Raw genomic sequence first — 22,029 nt, 5'->3', positions numbered from 1 at the left:
TAGCATTTGGAGTATAATCTCTCTATGCATACATTTCCATGTCCTTTGGGAATTTATTCATGCTTTGATCATTATCCCTTTGAAGCAACGCTTCTTTAAAGAGAGATATTTCAAGTGCAGTCCTTGACTCTGTTAGATGTCTCACTGGTAGGTATGAGACCTATTTTACATAATTTATTCTACCGTTAGCAGACACATCCCTCAAACAGCACAAGCTTACTGCAGTAGGTTTGTTCCCAAGAATCACCTTCCTTTGCCAAGATATTTACTTTGCAGGATAGAAAGATTCATAGAAATTACTGTTCAAAAAACCACCATCACCAGGTTCAGCCACCTCTTGTGAAGTCAAGATTCTTCCCTGCAGAATATTCTCCTGTGGTTTGATGGGACTCCTAAAAGGAAAATTAAGGGGCGGGGGGGAGGGGGGGAAGACTGGGACCAAAACTAACAAACAAAAATAAAGCAAAAAACCCTGCAAAACCCTTCAAGAAATGGACTTTCAGCACATCAACTAAATCACTATGGGACTGCATTTCGGAGATGTGTCAGACATTAAATAATTCTTTGTTAATTTAGCGTTTTAGATCTGCTTCAATCACGAAAATCCAAGTGGCAACACATAGGTTACGACCACTCTTAAACATGATGGACACATTCCAGGTGAGGTCCAGATAACAGGTAACAGTCTGGAGATCAGGTCTGAGGCAGACTCTCCATGAGCTGCTGGTGAGGAAATGCAGGGAGCGGTGACCGGCAGCTGGTGCCTCGGAGAAGGAGCGAAGGAAGGGGCAAGACGAGGGAGACCACCAGCAGCAGAAAGGCTCCTGCGAAAGGGGCCGTGGGGGCTGCTCCAGTGGAGGTCTGGGCTGGCTCTGCAGGTAACGCGGAGCACAAGAAAGAGCTGCCACTTTTCAGTGCAGCTGAAATGATGTCAGGATACATTCATTCAAATGGTGGTTAAGCAGCTGCTATGAACCATCAACTGTAAGGGCACTATTTAAAATCCAAATTATAACAAAATATCAACTGCATAAACCTGTAGGGAAAAGGTAATATATGGCAACCGATAAGAATTAACTTTAGTTTCTATAGGCTATGTTTTCTTCCATACCCTTGCTGTAGGCACTAAACACCTAATAAACACCTAAGTCCCTCTAAAACTACAAAACTATCCTGTACAGTTGAACTTCAACGTTCAGCACAGCAACATACCGTCTGGATGTTGAAACGTAAGAATTTCTGGATTATCTTTGGTAATAATAATTTTTAAAAAATTCTACCAATATAATAGCCTGGTCTTCTCATTCTGACATGTCAAACAATTTTTACATTTAGAAAACATTTTCATCTTAGAAATATGTAAGAGGATAAAGAAACATGCATACTCCTCAAGCAACAGGAAATGAATTATTCCTCTTTTACAAACTCAACTTCTTGGCACACTATTAATAGTACATAACATTAAAGGTCTAATTTAATTTTTTTTTGTTACATAAAAGGAAGCAGAAAATAAGGCATGAGTAGGAGAAAAAGGCTGTAACAAAATCACATAAAGAGGGAAACACAAACAACAATGGAAAATATTGCAGAGAAATGCACTCAATCAAATGCAATCTTTTTGCCTGAAAGCGCCTTAGAGGTGGATCCACTGCTTAGAGTAAGTTAATAGAGAAGAAACCGAACATAAATACATTCCAACTTTCTGAAAATTTTAGTCTAAACCACCAGAGAACCTGTTCAACAGGCATACTAAAAATGCAGTTTGCACATACAAAGGATATTAATTGTATTCAGTTCAATTCTCTTCAAATCCTACAGTCAAGTTTAATCACTGATCAGCATGCAGACTATTTCTTTTGTCCCATTTATCTTTGGAAGTATTTAGCTTTTAATCAAGAAAACACTGAAAATCTTGACAGAAAACTTTCTGCCAGTGACTTACCTAAAAGGAGAATGAAAGTAAGACCTTTGGGATATACAAGTAAACTTGTCACCAGAATCTTCCAAAGATTTCCCAGCAAACGAACTCTTCGGATACAATTAACTTTGTATACATCAAAATAAAACTATGAACAATAAGTTTTAGGAATTTTCTGTCTTCAGGCCACGTTTTGGGTTTTTTGTTTGTTTTTAACATTTGCGACATTGCATAGAATGGTACAAAAATGCCTTGTGTGTGTCTTTTGAATATCTAAATGAGATTATCTGAAGAAATCTAAATTATGTGAGACGAGAGCTGAAATAGACACAAAGATTTGAGAGTGACAAACCAAAATATTTACATAAACACCGGCAAGATTAATGCTGAGAGAGCAGCAAGACCAAAAGAACACATCAGAACTTGTTCACAGTACGCAGGTACGGGAAGTGAGATGCCTAGCAAGCAGAAATATTCTACAAGGTAGAATAATAATAATAATGCCAAAAAGCAGTAAAACAAGTACCAGCAACAGTACCTTTGTAAGATTATCACAGATATGCCAGAGCAGGGGCAGATGCTTAAAAAAAGTAAAACAGCATCTCTAAACTGTGTCAGATGTTCAGCTGCATTTCCTTTTTTATATTAACACCAGGTGCCATGTGAAATGGTTCTGCAAGCGAGCCCCTGATGCTGCCTGCCCAGCACAGCTCTTCCAGCTCCCCATAAAAGACATAAAAGCACTAACGACACCAAAGCACTATAGCACTACAGACCCAAAAGAATCAGCTTCCTTTTCTGAATGTGGCACCCAAAAGTAATATAGCAGCTGACCTTTTGAAGTTTCAGTTACTGATCCTCTCTTCTTGCCAAGAGACCTGCAACAGTCTTCAAACAGCACTGCAGCTCAAAAGGCATCCATCTTCATCATTTCTCTTGAAAGCTGCAGGCCCAGTGCTGTAAGTTACAGCGGAGAATTGACCATCACTTGCAGCCCCATCGAGCTCAAGGCATTGAGCTTTCCCCACGCAACAGAGGCCAGGGAGCAACACACAGCCCTCACTCTCTGACCCTGCAGCAGCTCCAGGACACATTGCACTCGAGCAGCAGTGTGAGCCGATACGCTGCCAGGGATGCGGTTTTGCTTAGAGGAGAACTGTGATTGCTGTCAAACTTCTGCCACGTCAAGAAGTATCATGGCGCGAACACTGATCTAAACTACTGAGGACAGAGAAATCTCTGTAACTGGTATCTCAACTTTCACTGGAGTTTTCCTTGCTCTCCCTTCTTTTATACAAAGGTGTCAGTCATAAATCTTGCAGTTAATAGTATTGCATTTGCCAGCCAATTTTTTTTTTTTCTTTTTAATTTGGCAAGACCTTAAGCTTGTGAGTAGCCTCCGAACTGCTTTGCTCAAATGATGCCTCTAACATAGAATCATAGAATCATTAAGGTTGGAAGAGACCTCTAAGATCATCGAGTCCAACCATCAACCCAACACCACCATGCCCACTAAACCATGTCCCTAAGCGCCTCATCTACACGTCTTTTAAATACCTCCAGGGGTGGGGACTCCACCACTTCCCTGGGCAGCCTGTTCCAATGTTTCACCACTCTTTCAGTAAAGACATTTTTCCTCATGTCCAATCTAAACCTCCCCTGGCACAACTTGAGGCCGTTTCCTCTCGTCCTATCGCTTGATACTTGGGAGAAGAGACCGACACCCACCTCGCTACAACCTCCTTTCAGGTAGTTGTAGAGAGCGATGAGGTCTCTCTCCCCTCAGCCTCCTTTTCTCCAGGCTAAACAACCCCAGTTCCCTCAGCCGCTCCTCATAAGACTTGTTCTCCAGACCCTTCACCAGCCTCGTTGCTCTTCTCTGGACACGCTCCAGCACCTCAACGTCCTTCTTGTAGTGAGGGGCCCAAAACTGAACACAGTATTCGAGGTGCGGCCTCACCAGGGCCGAGTACAGGGGCACCATCACTTCCCTACTCCTGCTGGCCACACTATTTCTGATACAGGCCAGGATGCCACTGGCCTTCTTGGCTGCCTGGGCACACTGCCGGCTCATGTTCAGCCGGCTGTCAACCAACACCCCCAGGTCCTTTTCCGCCAGGCAGCTTTCCAGCCACTCTTCCCCAAGCCTGTAGCGCTGCATGGGGTTGTTGTGGCCCAAGTGCAGGACCCGGCACTTGGCCTTGTTGAACCTCATACAGTTGGCCTCGGCCCATCGATCCAGCCTGTCCAGGTCCCTCTGCAGAGCCTTCCTACCCTCACGCAGATCAACACTCCCGCCCAACTTGGTGTCGTCTGCAAACTTATTGAGGGTGCACTCGATCCCCTCATCCAGATCGTCGATAAAGATATTGAACAAGACCGGCCCCAGTACTGAGCCCTGGGGAACACCGCTCGTGACTGGCCGCCAACTGGATTGAACTCCATTCACCACAACTCTCTGGGCCCGGCCGTCCAGCCAGTTTTTTACCCAGCGCAGAGTCCACCTGTCTAAAACATGACACAAATTTTGGTGAGGCAGGAGGGCGATTTCTGAGAATCTTTTAAATACTATTGCCTGTGAAATCTAAGTTAGTCCATGACATAGAATGACTTTATAGTCTATGTCAATCTTGCTGTGTAAAACGACTGCTTTTGATATTATTTTCAACCTTAAGTTTTAGGAAGGATAAATCAGTTGGCTAAAGCAAATCTCATCTCACTTGCATTCTTACTGAGAGTTACAAAAAGCAAACACAGTTCAAGTTTTCAAACACTCACATGTTCTTTTGTATTCAAGAAACTTTCTGTCAGAAATGTCTTTGGCGCACTTACTTCACTCCTGCTTGCAATTCCCAGGCTACACCATGCAAGAGGAAACCCTTTATTGATTGTTTTTGAAATTACATTTCTCAGCATAAATGGTTTAATAATTGACTGAATAAAATGATGGGTAACCTCTATGGGAACAGTTCCATTACAGAATGTGTTTTATGGTTTATTTGTGAATCTGTTACTCATTAATAACCTGCCTTAGAGGAATTACAGGTGATTATCTTCAGATTCCAGAGCAACTTTATGAGTTCTCATAGGGACATCGTCTATATCATAATAATAATATTCTAAAGTGTTTCCATTTTTTCAAACTATAAAGTGCTTGTGCGCTTAAGTACTTAAGCACTTGTGCTCAGCAGAAGCATAAGAAAATCAAGTTTTCTTTTTTTTTTAAAAGCAAATGAATTCCTAAATTCCAAAAATTTGAGCCAGAATTCTCTCTGAACATTATGTAAGTATACATAACTACATAAAGTGTTAAAATTTAAGTGAAATTTCTTATCATTATTAAAAACATCCACAACCTACAGTAGCGTAAAAACTTGGAGGCTTTCACTGACTACAATTTTTTCTCAGCTTATATTTATTTTTAGTATTCAGGGCTCCACCACAAAAAGTCAATGATGAGCAAATATTCTAGAAACTGAATTTCCACAAAGACAAATATAACAAACACTTACTAAGCCAGAACTGTTACTTCACTGCAGCATATGCCTATGGAAGTCCCTAAGACATGATTTTTACATAATTGTGCTGTACACAGTCAAAATGTTCCTTTGTCCAATTAGTGGCAAAGTTTGTAAATCACAGCTTCCTCACAAAGTATTTCTCTCCCGCAACTTTCAATGAATTCAATGCCTAACACAAGGCACTTTGTACTGAACAAATGTTATTAGGTCTTTATAAGTGAACCATTATGCTTTTACTCTCCTCCGTGTGCTTGTCACAAAAGACCTCTTCAGAACTCATAAAGATGTACATTTTTCAGCATATTGAGGAAACCTACATACTGAAGAGAATATACTCAACCATAAGAAAATCCCATCACACTTCTCTTCCAGCTAGAGGAAAGCCTCCTACGGCTGTAACGAGATAAAAGCAACCAATGCTGAACTTTTACATCCATTAAATACAGCAGGCCACAGTTTTCACTCAAGCAAAACTTGCCTACATTCAATATATTTGATTGTTGAAACAGTTAAGGTTGATCATGTGTAAAGTGCAATGAACATTTTCCAAGCCAAATTAATCTGAAATGATTGAGCTCAAGCTTTAGCTACTGACTCCCAGAACAAGAAAAAAAAATTATGTGGTAAGCAAGAAAAAGCTGTATTACCCAAGAACTGAGAGGCAATGTTTCTGTTAGTCTCTCTAGGATGCGACATACTTTTTGAGGCCAAATCCCATCACAGTGAGGAACACAGGGTTAGTGCCTGCCTTTTTCACCTCTTGCCATACTACAGCATCCAACCTGTCAGTCTTTCTGTTATTCCCATTTTTACCAATACGAGAGGAACTTGCACGTTAGCATCCATCCGAAAAATAAACATTTTTGAATTTGTTAATACCAGATTTTCAAAAGTCTATTTTGGGACAGGCAAGCCAAATATAAGGCTTAACCAAGAATTCAATTGTGACTAGATTGTTATCGTTGGAAGACAGTGTCTTGTCTTATATAGGGAAATCCATCTGCACACAGATTTACGAAAGATTTGTGAATGAAACCTACAGACTCTGTCCTTGTTTCCCACTCTGGCACCTTGGCGACTCACACATGCAGAACAGCACAAGAGCCCCTCGCAGGCTCCCAGGCTGTATGCATCAGCCCCTTCACACCTACAGCATAAGAGTTGGGGACCAAAGCTATCGCTATCTCCTGTGTCACAATCCTAGGATACAGCCCTACTAACGACCCTGCAGCAGGGAGACATGCCACACATGAGTCTAATGCACAGGTGGAATGTGGTGGGTTGATCCTGGCTGGACGCCAGGTGCCCACCAAGGCTGCTCTATCACTCCCCTCCTCAGCTGGACAGGGGAGAAAAAAAAAATCATGAAAGGCTCGTGGGTCAAGATAAGGACGGGGAGAGATCACTCAGCAATTACCATCACAGGCAAAATAGACTCAATTTGGGGAAATTAATTTATTACCAATCAAATCAGAGTAGAATGAGAAATAAACCCAAGTCTTAAAAACACCTTCCCCCACCCCTCCCTTCTTCCCGGGCTCAACTTCACTCCAGATTTCTCTATCTCCTCCCCCCAGGCGGTGCAGGGGAACAGGGAATGGGGGTTGCAGTCAGTTCATCACACGTTGTCTCTGCCGCTCCTTCCTCCTCATGCTCTTCCCCTGCTCCAACATGGGGTCTCTCCCACAGGAGACAGTCCTCCATGAACTTTTCCAACGCGAGTCCTTCCCACGGGCTACAGTTCTTCATGAACTGCTCCAGCATGGGTCCTTTCCACGGGGTGCAGTCCTTCAGGAACAGACTGCTCCAGCGTGGGACCCCACAGGGTCACAAGTCCTGCCAGCAAACCTGCTCCAGCGTGGGCTCCTCTCTCCACGGATTCACAGGTCCTGCCAGGAGCCTGCTCCAGTGTGGGCTTCCCCACAGGACCACAGCCTCCTTCGGGCATCTACCTGCTCCAGCGTGGGATCCACCTGCAGCCCGTGGATGTTAACAGTGGAGCAGATGTCCTCCATGTGCTGCAGGGGGACAGCCTGCCTCACCGTGGTCTTCACCATGGGCTGCAGGGGAATCTCTGCTCCGGCGCCTGGAGCACCTCCTCCCCCATCTTCTCCACTGCCCTTGGTGTCTGCAGAGTTGTTTCTCTCACATATTTTCACTCCTCTCTCTGGCTGCAGTTGCACAGCAGCTTTTTCCCCTTCTTAAATATGTTATCACAGAGGTGCTACCACCGTCACTGATGGGCTTGGCCTTGGAACTGGCTGGCATTGGCTCTATTGGACATAGGTGAAGCTTCCAGCAGCTTCTCACAGAAGCCACCCCTGTAGCCCCCCCCCTACCAAAACCTTGCCACGCAAACCCAACTGGGGGGGTGGGGGTGGGGGGGTGGGCAGGGGGGAGGCAGGGGGGAGAAGATACCAAAGTAGCTGAGAAATCTGCATGGCAAGTTGGAAAATAACAATAAATCAAACAATAATTTTAAAATGTGTTCATTCTATACATAGTTGAATAGATACACAAATACATTTGTACTTCTATGGACATTTAAAAAACCTTAAAACAGTTTGTTTCCGGTAGTATTAAAAGTTTTGCATGTAATCATGACAGGAGTGTACTTCTTTCAGCAGAGAAAGAACAAATAATTGTAATTTACTATGGGCTGCTGCTAATGTCAAATCATGCAGCTACATTACTGAGTCGTACACAACAACAACAAAATCAATCACTGCAGTCCCTTTGACAATTTTTGTCTACTGTTTATCAAGGATAGCTGGTAGGATCAATATCCAACAGTATACACTAACACAAAACCTGAGGCAAGGCATATCTGAGTAATCAGCATGCTTTTGCTTCTGAAACCTCATGTCTATGTGTACAAACAGAAAATAGTGACAGTTTTTCAGTTTGAAACTTGCTATTTAACCTAAAGCTGGCTTCATTGTCCCACCATCAAAGTAGGTTTCACACCAAACACTGTACTGCAATGCACATTTCAGAATCAAAGTGAAGAACAGTAAGTTCCTAGGATTAATTGTTTGCAAATAATAAGTTTCCTATACATGCATGCATCTGAATATAGTAGTTAGAAAATCAAGGCTTTAATTTTAATTTTTACAATTAAATATACTGGAAATCAGGTTATGGTGGCTATTGTAAGGTTCCTTATTTGCTCAAAATAATGCAAGATAAGTCAGCATGATGTGACAGGAACTTGCAAACAATTTGTGTTCATGTAGTATCAGTGTAGCTTCCTTGTTACATAAAATCAAATGAAAAGGGGTTTTTTGCTTGTTTTTTTAAATCCTCACTTCTGAAGCAGCACCCCTTTCCAGCTATTTTATCAAATTTGTTGTGTTACAATTTATCTGGCTCAACAAATCTGCCGATGTCTGTAGATTAAGTAAAAAGGTTGGATCTGAGCTACAACATGAATTTATGTGGCATTGAGAGACTGTTCTGGCTGCTAACCCAGGCAGTCATTGAAAACAGGTGCCCTTAGGTACTTATTTAATTCCTAACATTTTGCTGCAGTAGAAAACAACAACATTCATTTCAGTAACAAACTTAAGAAGTCTCCTCAGTTTTAAGACACTGAAAAGAAGGTATCATAATGCTATGATTAAAAAGAACCAAAACCAAAACCACACACAAAACGTGCATATCTTTGAAAGCTTTACAGGAGCTAGCCTGGTACCCAGTGTATAAGAAAGGGCGCAAACATATAATTTAAAAGAAATATAAAAGCCATTGAACTAACCTAAAAATGTTGAGAAAAAGGCAAAGTGATTGAATACAGCAAAGTCAGATCTCTTCAGACTGGTGCAACTCACTAAAAACTCATCTTCCTGATAGTAAATAATATTACATTCATTTCACATGATCCACTGCACATCCGTTTCCCTCTACTTCAGCTAGGCAACAACGTTATTTTTAATCCACGCTAATTGCAAGCCTTAAGGACAAAAGGGTTCTTTATGTGCAAGTGGAAGAAGTACAGTGCAAATGAAAGAGATACAGCATGAAATAGCTTGGCACATGACCTGGCATTTAGGAATTAAAAACAGTATGTATGAACATAAGAGTGCTACCAGTAGTGTTGGTAATGTCCCCCTCCCAACAGATAATAATTTAAATTTTAATCTACTGTAAAATGCATACAGTTCTTGAGTTCAGATCAAGTCAAATTTTTGCAGTATGTTAGCAGTTATCTGTGATTAATTATATTCAGAAGCTTTGAACAAGTCATTACCAATTGCTTTTCTGTACTGTTACCTACAGAGTTGTGATTATCCAGAATTCCTAATTTTTTCATGCATGTTCTTGGATTGCACTAAAAAAATCTCTATTTAATGGTTCAACCTAAAAACTGAATTTGGAAATGACAAACCTCAATGACATTTTATCCATATTCAGAATTCAAATTAAAATACGCAGTGAGTGTTCACAGATGTTGTGTAGCCTTACATAGGGTAGAAAGTAGGTTTTTCAATGGAAAATACGTATCACTAATAATCACAAAGGCCTTAAGTACTTCCACTGAAAACACTGAAATCTAAAGCTCTTCAAACTCACATAAATTATGTAAAATAAACTATCATTTCTGAAGGGCAGTAAAAAAGCGTGAACCCCTTCCAGAGCACTTTTGTATTTAGGAATTTGCTATAAATTCCAATAAATGATATGGCTGTTTACTTAAAAAAACCCGCAACTATTTAATAATTTTTGGAATTGCACGTCACAGTTTCTATTTAAAAAACAACAAAAACATTTAAATTCTCTCCAGAGGAGATCAGTGTAGAAAAGATTGTGATATACAGCTGCACTCTCTGGCACCCAAGAAGGGGGAAGAACTCAGTGAATTTTGTAGCCTTCCCATCCTCCTTGCTCTCTGGGATGCTGTCAAGGGATGCCTGCTAAACAGAACACGCCATGTAATGGTGCAGAGGAAACAAAGGATAATGAAGAATAACCATGGAGTTGATACAGACAAGTATATCGCTATGCCTGACCACTGTTTCTAGCCTTCTTCACGTCATCTCTGGTGTTACCTTTCTTTATGCATGCTCCCACCTACCTCCCCTCCTGCTCATTCACAAATTGACACTGGCTTTCTGCACAACGTTGCGGCACGTGCACACTGCAATGACTGTCTTTGAGGTAGGCTCACTATGAGGTTTCACTTGAGGTTTCAGTTGAAAGGTGGAAATTGAAATAGAAAGGAGGAAATTGAAAGGCTTCAATTTCAGGGGGAAATGAGGCTTCAACTAGAATTTATTTTTTTGTTTGAAGTTGTAAGTTTGTATTATCATTCTTCCTACTTGTCTGCCCTATATTTTGAAAGGAAAACAGTACTTAAGGGCATTGAAGCAAGTTCCGTCTGCAAGAAAGTCACCTGTCTAGGAAACAGATCGTATCAGCTAACACAGCCATGTAGCTGCAGGAAGTCCCAGGACCTTCTGCACCTGTCCCATTTCACAACAGAGGAAGAACAGTCAGTGGATCTTCTCAGTCCTCCACTCATTCAGCCTCTCTGACAGATTCCCATCTCTGGGTATCCAATAGCCTTGGCAGGAATTGCACCCTTTGTCGTAGGGATCTACTTCAGTGCAAGAGAACTGTCCCAGCTCTGCTGCAGGAGGAACACTCTGTGATGGAAAGATTTTCCTCTTAAAAAGATAATTTGCAGTCTTCCAAATTAAAATTTATTCTTATTTTTGACACTCTTCTTTAGTCCAAATCTTTCTATGCTTTTCCTTTACAGATCTTCCTTCAGTGCCGACAGGCTAGCAGATTGGATCTCATGAGTAAATAAATACCTGGGAGAAAAACCAAAAGGAACCTTACACAATATTGTATCTCTGTAACTATCCATACTTGCCATTCCAAGGTACATGTTTTTTTCCTTTTCCTGTTCTCATGCCAGCAGACAGGTAACTAAAGCATGACCATTCTTGGTTTCCCAGTAACAAAGACATACTTATAGGTATGTGTATGAGGATGGGGTTAGTTCATATTTGCAAAATGAAAGTATTTTCAAATTGAATCAGATGAAATGGCTGAAGATAGGCTGCCAAGGCAGAAATCCTAACACCAAAACATTACCAGAAATTCAAGTAATGAATAACAAAGAAGTGTTTGTTCAATTAAACAAATGCTCATTGTGTTCAGGCATTAGTATCCCTAGGAAGCATTGTTCGGTCAACTCAAGTTCAAAGAATTTGAACTTTACATTCCCACTACTAATTGTATTTGTTTTAACTAAAATCAACCGGGTGAGTCTGTCAATGCCTGTTCTACATTTTAAAAATTTCTTCAACCATACCACAAAACATCCTTTGGGGGTGGGGCGTTCCCAAGAACGAATTCCCAAGAAGAATTCTTGATTCTCAAGAAGAATCAACTTTTTACAGTTAAAATACACTTCCGCATTGTGTTTGATTGGTTAAGACTCTAAAATAAATTCTGAAATTACTATAATAATTAGTATTTGCTATATATAATTGAATTTTTCTCTGCAATTTATTGCTAACTGAGTAATTCAGATAATTTTTGGTAAATCATTAAAGAATCAGACTTCAGTTAACAAATCACCCAATTATTACTATATCATACCTAAAAAAGAACTGAACTGTTGTAATTAAGTTTATATAGTGTTCCTTATTATGATTGTTCCTTTCTGTGTAAAAAAAACATCCAAAGCTCTGAAATGGCCTGTATATTTAATATATTTGTCAAATTTAGCACAACTCTTGTCTTGGACTGACATTCAAAGAAGATATGACATTAAACTTGCTACTTTTAATTGATGTTTATTAGAATCCTGAGCAGCATCTCCTCCTTCTGTGCTATGACTTGTGAATAGGGCTGGTACCAATGATTTAGCAAATAAAGCACTTCATATTAGAGCCATTTATGATTAGCATTGCCAAATTATTGGTACTAATTTATTAATGCCTAAAGAAACAGAAGAATATGTGAATGCTGCTGCTATTTCAGGATTTGGAGGACTATGATCTTGAAAGTAGATTCAAATCAAAGAGCGATAGATCATTTACATAATCAATTCAGAGAAGATAGGGTTTTTTTCAGGTTATGCCATTAAGAAATGTACGTGACACACAAATAACTGTGAACCTCTTGTAATCAATATGACTTTTTCCCCACTGACTTCAGACAAAGGAAGACAGTCCCCAAATGAATGAGAAATTCTCTATCAATGTGTCTCTGAACTGTTCTAGACGCATTGGGGTATACATTTAGTAAGTATGGGTATTTTAATCCCGTTGTGAATTCTTCTCAGACACTTTCACTCTGAAATGATACTTTTAAAAGCAAATACAATGGATAAGGAATACTGATAGAGTCACAGAGAGAGGTACATATAAAACCAACATATATGGAAATAACTGAAATGTTGCCAGTTAGGTTATTTTCAACTGCCAAAATCTACTTTACTTGCTTCCTTATGATTTTAACAGCAGCGATAAAACTGATCAAAGACTTTTTTTATTCCCATTTGTGCTGCTTTGTGAAACTATGAGCAATGACAAAAGCAGAATATCATTTCTTATGCCATTTAGTAATTCCTGAATAGAAAGTGCATATCTCCACAAATATCAAAACACAAATTTACTACTTAAATTCTGTGACGGATAAGCCATATTTGCCATGAAGAGCTTATTATTCCCCACTGAGCCATTTGCTGGTGTGTAAAGTTTGACACCATTTGCAAGTAGGAAAAAATATTCAAGTATTAGCAAGTATTGCCCACCACCCAATTACTTGTCAGAACAGATTTCAAAATACAAATTCATTATTTTGAAAGTCATTTTCATGCAGAAGAAAGAAACAGTTATCAGTTTTGAGTATGTCACAGAGTATGTCTATGAGAAGCACTGACAGAATGGCGTAAGATACTTCCAGGATTCAGAGTTGTAACTCCAGCGGTGAAATAGGAGGGACAAAAGGGCTTTGAGTTGGGATTTGGGGGAGGGACCTAGAAGACATGAAGATTGTATAAATACATCTCAGGTCTTAGCAGACTAAGATGTAGTGGCTTCTCCTCTACCCCCACCTACCCCCCCGCTTCTATGAAAACAAGGTAAATGTAAATTTTACAAATTTTCCCTTAGAAAGTTAGCAATGTTCAGGTCTTTTACAATTTAATGGGTATGAAAGAATTAGTTCAGGATGTATTGACAAGTGACAAATCTTTTAAACTCTAAGTTTCTGATTCGTGTCTCAGTCAAGAAGCAGAGTCTCAAAATAGGGTATTAGGGCTGTCTGAAAGATCGCTATCAACATAGGTAGTGATCTCAGTTCAGTTCATAATCCCAAAACAGTCACATTGTAAAAACGCATTCCCAGCTGCCCGAGCATGCATCTCCACCAGCAGCTTTGGCACAAAAGGGAAACGCGGCCACCCTGACAGCAACCCTTGTAACTCATGGTTTAAGCACAAGAGCTGGAGAGTGGACACTAGTGAAATTAAATTGTTGCTCTTTAGTTCTGAAAGTATCTTATACATTTGGCCTTGCCTTAGGCATGACATTCACGAAGGAATGCAAGACAAACAGACCTCGAAAAACTGTCAGAAAAAGTAGCAGTAATACTAAAATACGCTGAAGATGACTAAATGGACAACATCAGACACCTATGAAAATTATTTCAAAACACATATGGAAGCTCTATTAGATTATAATTTTCTAAAATAGTAATTTGTTACTCTTGGGGCAAATAGATAAGAATATGCAAACACTCATGGCTTTGGGTATTCCATTTCATTTCGGAGGTACTTGTTCAGCAGCAGACTGGACCGCTAATTGAATAAACAAGTGGAGTCAATGCACAGCAGAAAAGTTTCCTGACTTTTTTTGTGGGCTTTAGTTGCTGGTTATATTGCTCATGTACAGTTCTAGAGTATGACTCACTCATATAATGGACAGAAATTCATTGAGCATTAATGTTTTGAATAAAATCCTTATCCCATTACGAGAGAAACCTTTTGACCTTCTGCAGAAAATTATACTTGCTTCCAGTAATGTCAAAATTGTACCTTTGCAATGAGTATATTTTGATAATTAATGCCAGCAAGATCAGACAACAAAGTGAATTTCATTTTCTGATTACAATGCATAGTGCACTTTTAAAGCTCTATATTATCCAAGGTTGCTGTGCAGCTTGCCTAATACCATCAAATCTGAGGAACATTGAGCAAAATATTTGGGCAATAGCAATGTCACTTGTGTAATTTATGGATACGGACTCTTTCTCTTCCTTTTTGCTACAAAGCAAATGTTGAACCAAAGCAGACTGGTATCTCAGTGGCTACTGAGGCTTTCTTTACAATCGTTATTACAGAAAAAGTACCTTATTCTCAAGTCATTGTGAAACTATTACGTACAGTAGAAGAGAACATACAAAGTACATGTATCCCTTAGTAACTCTTTCTGAAGCTAACAAAATAACTAACTACTAAGAAACTGTGCAGTATGAAAAGATGCATGCTTTTATGATTAAGTAAGTGTCACCCATCCAGCAGCCCCGGCAGGTGGAAAATAAGTCTCAATGTGCACATTCTCCATGGATAGTAGTCTCAGTTTGAATCCACAAGAGCTTAGAGTCCTGGGCTTTACTCAAGTATACCACAGCATTTACAAGAGTTTTAGCAATGTACTCATGTTCTAAACAGCACAAAAGTTTACGTAATCTGAATTTTTCCATTTGTGCATGAAATCCGGTTATCACAAAGTTTGACAAATGCAACCACTCTTGAAAGAGTGGCAGACAGAGGGTTAATGAACCACAACAACACTTGGAATGTGCAGGAGACATGCTTTTTGCTCCTGCATGTGTTCACAGTCCTACCTATGAAAGTGAGGGGCTGATAAGGGAAGGAAAATACATTTCCCTTTGTAGTCATCTCCAAGTTGAAACCTTGATTTGAAACATCCTTAATTCGCTGTCATAGTGACAAGGTGCAGCGCTGTGTTGTTCTATACATACCAGCACAGAGTACGGTCTCTGCAAAATTCTTGAAGAGAAATCACCAAGCACAGCTATCCTCAGATAGACAATTCTTAAGATACAAGAATGTGGCAAACAACATGCAGCAACTAACTGATGTACTGTCACCTGCTTCACAAACAATCTGTCTTACTACATTTGTACATTAGTCTCTTGGAAAAAAAAGTACTAGATATATAGCGTTACTTATATATTATGATGAAACCATTTTGAGCACTCTTGATTTTAACCTTTTGCATTAACTCTCAATAGGGCCTAAATGTCTCTAATTGAACTTGATTTTCTACTACATTAACATGCACATTATTCATGGAGGCATTTAAAACCCTCTGTTTTACAGAAGCACGGATAATGACGTTATCTCTTCAGGTGACTTCGTCTACTCTGTCTTTATGAGCTTACAAGAAAGATCTGAGTCTGAGTTAATTGCCTAGATTCCCTTTTTAGGCATATGGAGGAAAAAAAGAGATGTTTTTTCAGTCACTGCTCATTTCATCCTGTGATAGCTATCTAAAAATGGTAGAGGAATCCTGCTCCAAAGCATGCACTTATCTACAGTAACTACAGAAGGAGTCAAGGTGACTAGCTGATCTATACACATATACACTGTGGGCACCTGCAGTTAGACAAAGTGAAGGTCATCTTTAGTAACTAAATGTTGTCTTAGAAATCCACAATATCATGACTTCAAATAACCTTGCTTATTTCTGGACAAGAGGCATTCCTTGAAAATGTGATGCAATATTTCCAATATACAATGAGCTATTTGCTGTGCACATAACATCATTAAGACTTTTTTTTAATAAATAAATAAATAAATAAATAAATAAATAAATAAATAAATAATCAACCAATGTTTTCTTACCATGGCAGGAGCCATCCACTTCTTCATATCCTACACTGCAGATGCATCGTCCAAGAGGCACAAGCCAGTCCCCATCTGCCCCACAATACAATTTTGGAGTATCACGTTCCTCAGCGCTCTTCACACAGGAGCCCCGTACTTCCACCAAAGAGGAAGAATCAACCCTTGGAATAGTATCAGGAAACATAGCCAAATTACGGACTGTGAAAGGGCACTTTTTGTAATAAACACGGACTGAGACCAAAGCAATGCATGCTCCAATGTCCTGAAAAGCAAGATAAAATCCTTTCTTGTTTATTGGCCCAACCTCACGAACTTCTGTGTTGAGTTTAAGAATGCGGTCACCCAAGTCCATCTGGGTAAAGCTCTCATCAGCTGCAATAGTATCAATTTTAGTGTACTGGTTTGGCTTGAATTTTACTCCATGAGACTCATCTGACTCCATGTAATAGAGATTGAAAGTTTCCTTGCAGGTTCCCAGTACCCATGGAATACTGTTGCAGTCCCTCAGGGTAAACTTCATTTCCACATAAATTTTCTGTGCAGCATCACGGGAGATCCAGTTTGTTCGAAGCCAGTTGTTTTGGTTTGGTTCCATCACATTACATACCTGGTAAGTATGAATGGGACGATTATGTTCATCCATTTCAGTTATGGCATCCCACTAAAAAAAGAATAAAATTGTTTGAAAACTAAGAAAAATATGTATTATGCGTACGCATATACACAGAGCTCATGTATACATACATACGCATGCCCCATGTATATGCACCTATAGCTTAACTAAGAATAATTATTTACTTAAAGTTTAGTGGAAAGACAATAGTTAAAAGCAGATACCAACTACAGAATGGTACAAGTTTTATTTCAGAAACTCTATGATAAATTTCTATTAATAAAAACATTTAAAAATCAATGTGGCTCAGTAGAAGAGGGAAATACTGGCCATATTTGTACTAGCAAATTTAATAAGTCTGAGAACATTCCTGGGCATGTCATTCAATCATCTATGCCGAAAAAAAATTGCTAGAACAGTCCTGTTTGGTATGCTGGTGGGCTGGCTCTCCGGCAGTCCTCCAAGCAATTCCCACAGCTCAGGCACATGGCACCGGCCAGGTACCTGCAGCAGTCGGCAGCTGGGATGCAGCCACTCTGCTTTGGTGGGTCTGAGGTTTTTGGTGTAGGTCATCCTGGTTTACACAACTGCCCTAGAAACATTTAACTGTATATACAGAGATGTTACAGACCCTATGGAGCCAGAAATGTATTACACTTATTTCTGCTAACAAAAACAACAACAAAAGAAGTCTGTCACAGGCATCATGCCATTGTTGTTGTCTTGATAAATTATCTTTCTTACAGTTTGGAGGTGAGGGAGGAATTTTTTTTCCCTTCCCCCCCCCGAGGTTTTACATTACATCAACTTTGCTAAAATGTTCTCTAATTCTGGTGGAAATTCCTGCATAGAGGCTCTCAAAAAACCATGAATCTTTGAAAAATTATCCATGTGGTATGTATGAAAGGCTTATCAAATGCCTAACTTATTACATAATCTGCTACTCTGAAGGATTACCAACATCCCTAAAATAGCTTCAATATAATTGAGTCAACTTTCCACTAAGCACTCCTAATATCAATATAGCATTAGATATAGATGTTTTCTTACCAAAACACAGAACTAGTTATAGTTCTGTATCCAAAAATATTGTGTCCCACCAGAAGTTTTAGCATGGCTTTTAGATATACTGTTGTCTTATGGCATTGACATACCAAATAAGCCAAAAACTGTTCATAAATATCACTCAAAACACCAGACTACATTGTTTTAATGCTATGAAACATCAAAATATACATTATTCATGTTCATGGTTTAGCACACTTGGAACAGATTTATTATGAACACATACTTAGTGAAAATTATTTGCCTGCAAAAAAGATGCATAAGCTTAAAATTGAGAACGCAGAAGTTGAAAAGTTTATGGAGTATTTTCACTCTTACCAACTTTCTCAAATTTTGCAGTTACTTGGGTTAAATTCACTGTATGGCATTTTAAAATTTTATATTAATTGCATACAGGTGTACACACATAACATGTCAAAGCACATGTTCTAATTATGCACAATATGCAATTCTGAGTACAAAACCAAGATACAGACCTTACACGTCATTGTTCAAACATAAATTCAAATTGTTAGCCTCATGATACATCAACCCCGCACATTTTTCTGCTCTAATACACACAGTATCCATTTTTTGTAAATTAAAGTTACACTCCTAAAGATGCATTTTGACTACTTGAGCTGCTGAATACTTATAGTGCCTACTTACTTCAGTATTACAAAGAAGGTATGGCTGGCCTGTGGCCTGCTGGATTGAGAAAATGTAGGAAGTACAAGTTCAGTTTACCATTTTTAAGCAATAAAAAATTTTATATATATATCACCATTTAGAAACACTGTGGAAGGAAAGACTTTATCTGTTCATCTTTTTCTGTGAGAGAGGAAGATATTACTGAAGAGTTAGGTCCTCATTTTCAGAAAAATTCCCAGACATCAGATGACTCTTAAGGCCCATGTGAACATGTAGAAAGCTAGCTGACTTTACTTTGAGTTTTAAGAACAAATAATGTCACAATATGGAAGTGAGGGAACATGCACATCTCCAAGACCTTTCACATAATCTTTATGTACGAACAAAACAACAGAACACAAAAGCACACAACAACAACAACAACAACAACATGGGGGGCGGGGAGAAGAGTACACCTTGTTCTTTAAGAGTGAACTGATCTGTCAGGGTGGAAGCAGCAGGAAAAAAAAAAAAAAACAACACCCAACAACCTGTGGCTCCATTAGCCTGAAAACTTTGATTTTAAATGGTGGCTGGAATTCATGTGCAAAAAGGAATTCCAAGTGCTGCCAGATGCGGTCAGAGGATTGGGATTCCTGGTCACTGCAGCATGCACCTAGGAGCTATGCAGAAAAATAGGGTAAGTGAAGGCCTTTACAGGCCATCACTTTTGGGGATTCTTCCTATCACAGCAAGAATGATAACCTCGTCTGAAGGTCCTGTCCTAAGAATCACAAAATATACTTCTTATATGATAGCTAGACAATGGCAAATACTTGGCAAACAATCTGCTGACTCTTAAGAGATTCTTATTGTGGCCAAGGGCTTTCGGCCTCTATGACTTGTACACATTCAGAAAGGGCAAAGCTGCTACTTCAGCATCCATGGCAAGACTGGAACAAGTTCAGATTTGGTCAAAATTGTATGATGGACTAGTTAGCACAGGGCTTCTTATGCCATTGTCCCCAAATTGGTTTGAACTATGATTAAAGTCTACCCTGTAGCAAGCAATATAATACCCCAAGTAGATCTTGGCTTTGGGAAAGGAAAAGCGGACTTTCATGCTCTGGTGGGCCAAGCCTCTTCCCTTTTGCCAAGCATGAACCATACAGCTTGAACTGATTCAAAATTCCACAGCCATGAAGGATTAAAGAAAATAATTACAAGTTATTTTTTAACTTTAAATAAAATTAATTAAAATCCACAGCACCAAGCCTTAAAACCTCAGCAGAAGAGGTTGTGTAAAAACACAGCAGATAAGTCTCTCAGCCGCTGATCCCTATTTTGCCTACTATATCTGTTACATGACCCAAGGACATACCACCTTTTTCTTCACATATAAAACATGTACTATAAGTTTAAGCATTATTACACAAATTTGCATTATACACAAATATAACCACAATGCATATTTAGAAACAAATAGAAGCACAAAAGGTTTCCTGCATTTATTTGTGTATCAAACCACATTAAAAAGAAGATGTGCTATACGTTCCAGACAGGTCTCAAAAAAAAAAAACCAACCCCCAACAAAAACCAAACCACAAACAAACCCCAGAAAAACAAACCTAAAACAACAACAAAAAACCCCCAAAACAAGAAACCCCAAACAAAAAAAACCCACCACACCAAACCCAGAATAAAAGAGTAGTAGGTGGGACAACAATGTAGTTTTTAAAATACAGAGCAAGTCTTCAGAACCGGAATAAACTAGCTTAAAGCAAAAAAACCTCAATATACTACTGCCTCTTAAAAATGTTAAGAAAAAAAATATCCAACATATCCTCCTTTCACTGAGAGATTCTCTTCAGAAATATTTATATATTCACTTTGAATCAATATCTTGATTTGAACTTAGAAATTAAAGCCCTGAAGTTAGCTGCTAACCGTGTAGTTAATAATATAAATCTATTACTTCTGTAGGAAAGTAAAGGCTCAGCACTTCAATAACTGGTTTAAAAGAATAAAACAAGATGGATTGATCAAACACGGACAGTGCTTTAGTTCATTCAAAGCAGACCTTGTGTGCTTCATGCCTATGCCTTTCCATTGTGTTCCCAGATAGCCTGCTGACAACTCCCAATTTATAAGAATTCATGCACTGGGCAAGAAAAATATTTAAAAGGCATTTGCAAAGATGTTTAACAGAAGTAGTAGTCTAATCATCATACATATAAAATATTTCCAAAAAAGATTAACATTTCAACCTAGCCATCGCACAGAGACATACTGTATAAGGTATGCTTATAAATACAGCTGTGAGTTTGTTCGCATGTGCTCTTAATCACTAGTCCCAGATACTGAGTGCAAAAGAGGTGAATTCCACCACCCCAAAACGTCAATGTAATTTGCTGAAAAGTCTGACAGAACTCAATCTGTGATAGTCCCCGACAAGGACACATTCTTCCTGGATGAAATCCAATCTCCTTTTAATTTTACCTAAGTGTTGCATTTTTCTTCTGATAAAAAACAGCCAGGAAATATTAAGCAATAGTTAAATTCAGTGCAGACAAAAAAAAGCCAAACAATTTATCAGATACACCCTAGTTTTCTTTTGGGTGTATTTCATATTATAGCTCCTAATTAATTAAATGAAAAGTATTTATGAACACTTTAGTTGTGCAAAACTATTCTTCGCTTAAGACTTAAAAACAAGCGAACAGAAGCATCTCATTGGTTATGTTTGCACGAGAACGTGTAGCTCCCCCCAGAATACCTAACCTGACATACTCAAAAGCTGGCAGAAGCTGTCTGGTTTAGACAAGCTGACAGTTCAGACTTCCTTCAAATCGAGCCTCTTGCTGTCCCAATGCACTGCATTACGTTCAAAATTTTTTTATTACGTTCCTTTCAAATGAGGAAGACCTCTGATGATGTTGATGGAAGCAGCAGCAGTGTAAAGCTAGTTCTTACAACCGGAGTTGAAGAAATGTCAAAAACATGGTTTGGAGGAAAGACTTCAAAATTCTATTTTAACATTGTAATCAACAGCAGCATGGATTAGAGGTTACATTTTACTTTCACATGTGGCATAAAGGAGGAGTAAGTGTCACTAAAATAGAAGAACACAGAATTTGGAGACCGGTAGAGAGAAGATTTTAAGATTACTTGTCACATTCAAGTACAAAACATGAGATTAGGCTACAAACCACACTGAGATTTTAGTTAGATAAAATGTAAGCTGTTTTCATATCTCTAGAAGCTACGTTACAACCTTTCTGTTTCATTTTAGAACTTCACTAATATTTAACAGCTGTACAGAGAACACTATAAAGAACAAATTACCTAATTTAAATCTTGTACTAGCTATATATAATACTGAAATCTGTTTTCAGTGTTCCCCACTTTT

The 22,029-nt window shown here is 39.0% G+C and overlaps 1 protein-coding gene across 5 annotated transcripts in view; it reads right to left on the bottom strand.

Annotated features, from left to right (window-relative positions):
• Positions 1-22,029, bottom strand: part of EPHA6 (EPH receptor A6) — a 526,124-nt gene that overhangs the window by 374,718 nt on the left and 129,377 nt on the right. For all 5 annotated transcript variants that reach the window (XM_076350956.1, XM_076350973.1, XM_076350963.1 and 2 more), the window contains one exon: positions 16,331-16,994. In XM_076350956.1, the coding sequence (XP_076207071.1) occupies positions 16,331-16,994 (664 nt within the window). The remainder of the gene's footprint in view (positions 1-16,330; positions 16,995-22,029) is intronic.

Source organism: Aptenodytes patagonicus, chromosome 1 (assembly GCF_965638725.1).
Source record: "Aptenodytes patagonicus chromosome 1, bAptPat1.pri.cur, whole genome shotgun sequence".
Classification (NCBI taxonomy): Eukaryota; Metazoa; Chordata; class Aves; order Sphenisciformes; family Spheniscidae; genus Aptenodytes; species Aptenodytes patagonicus.
Note: the sequence above shows the minus strand (reverse complement) of the source record. Positions and strands in the feature narration are given on the sequence as shown.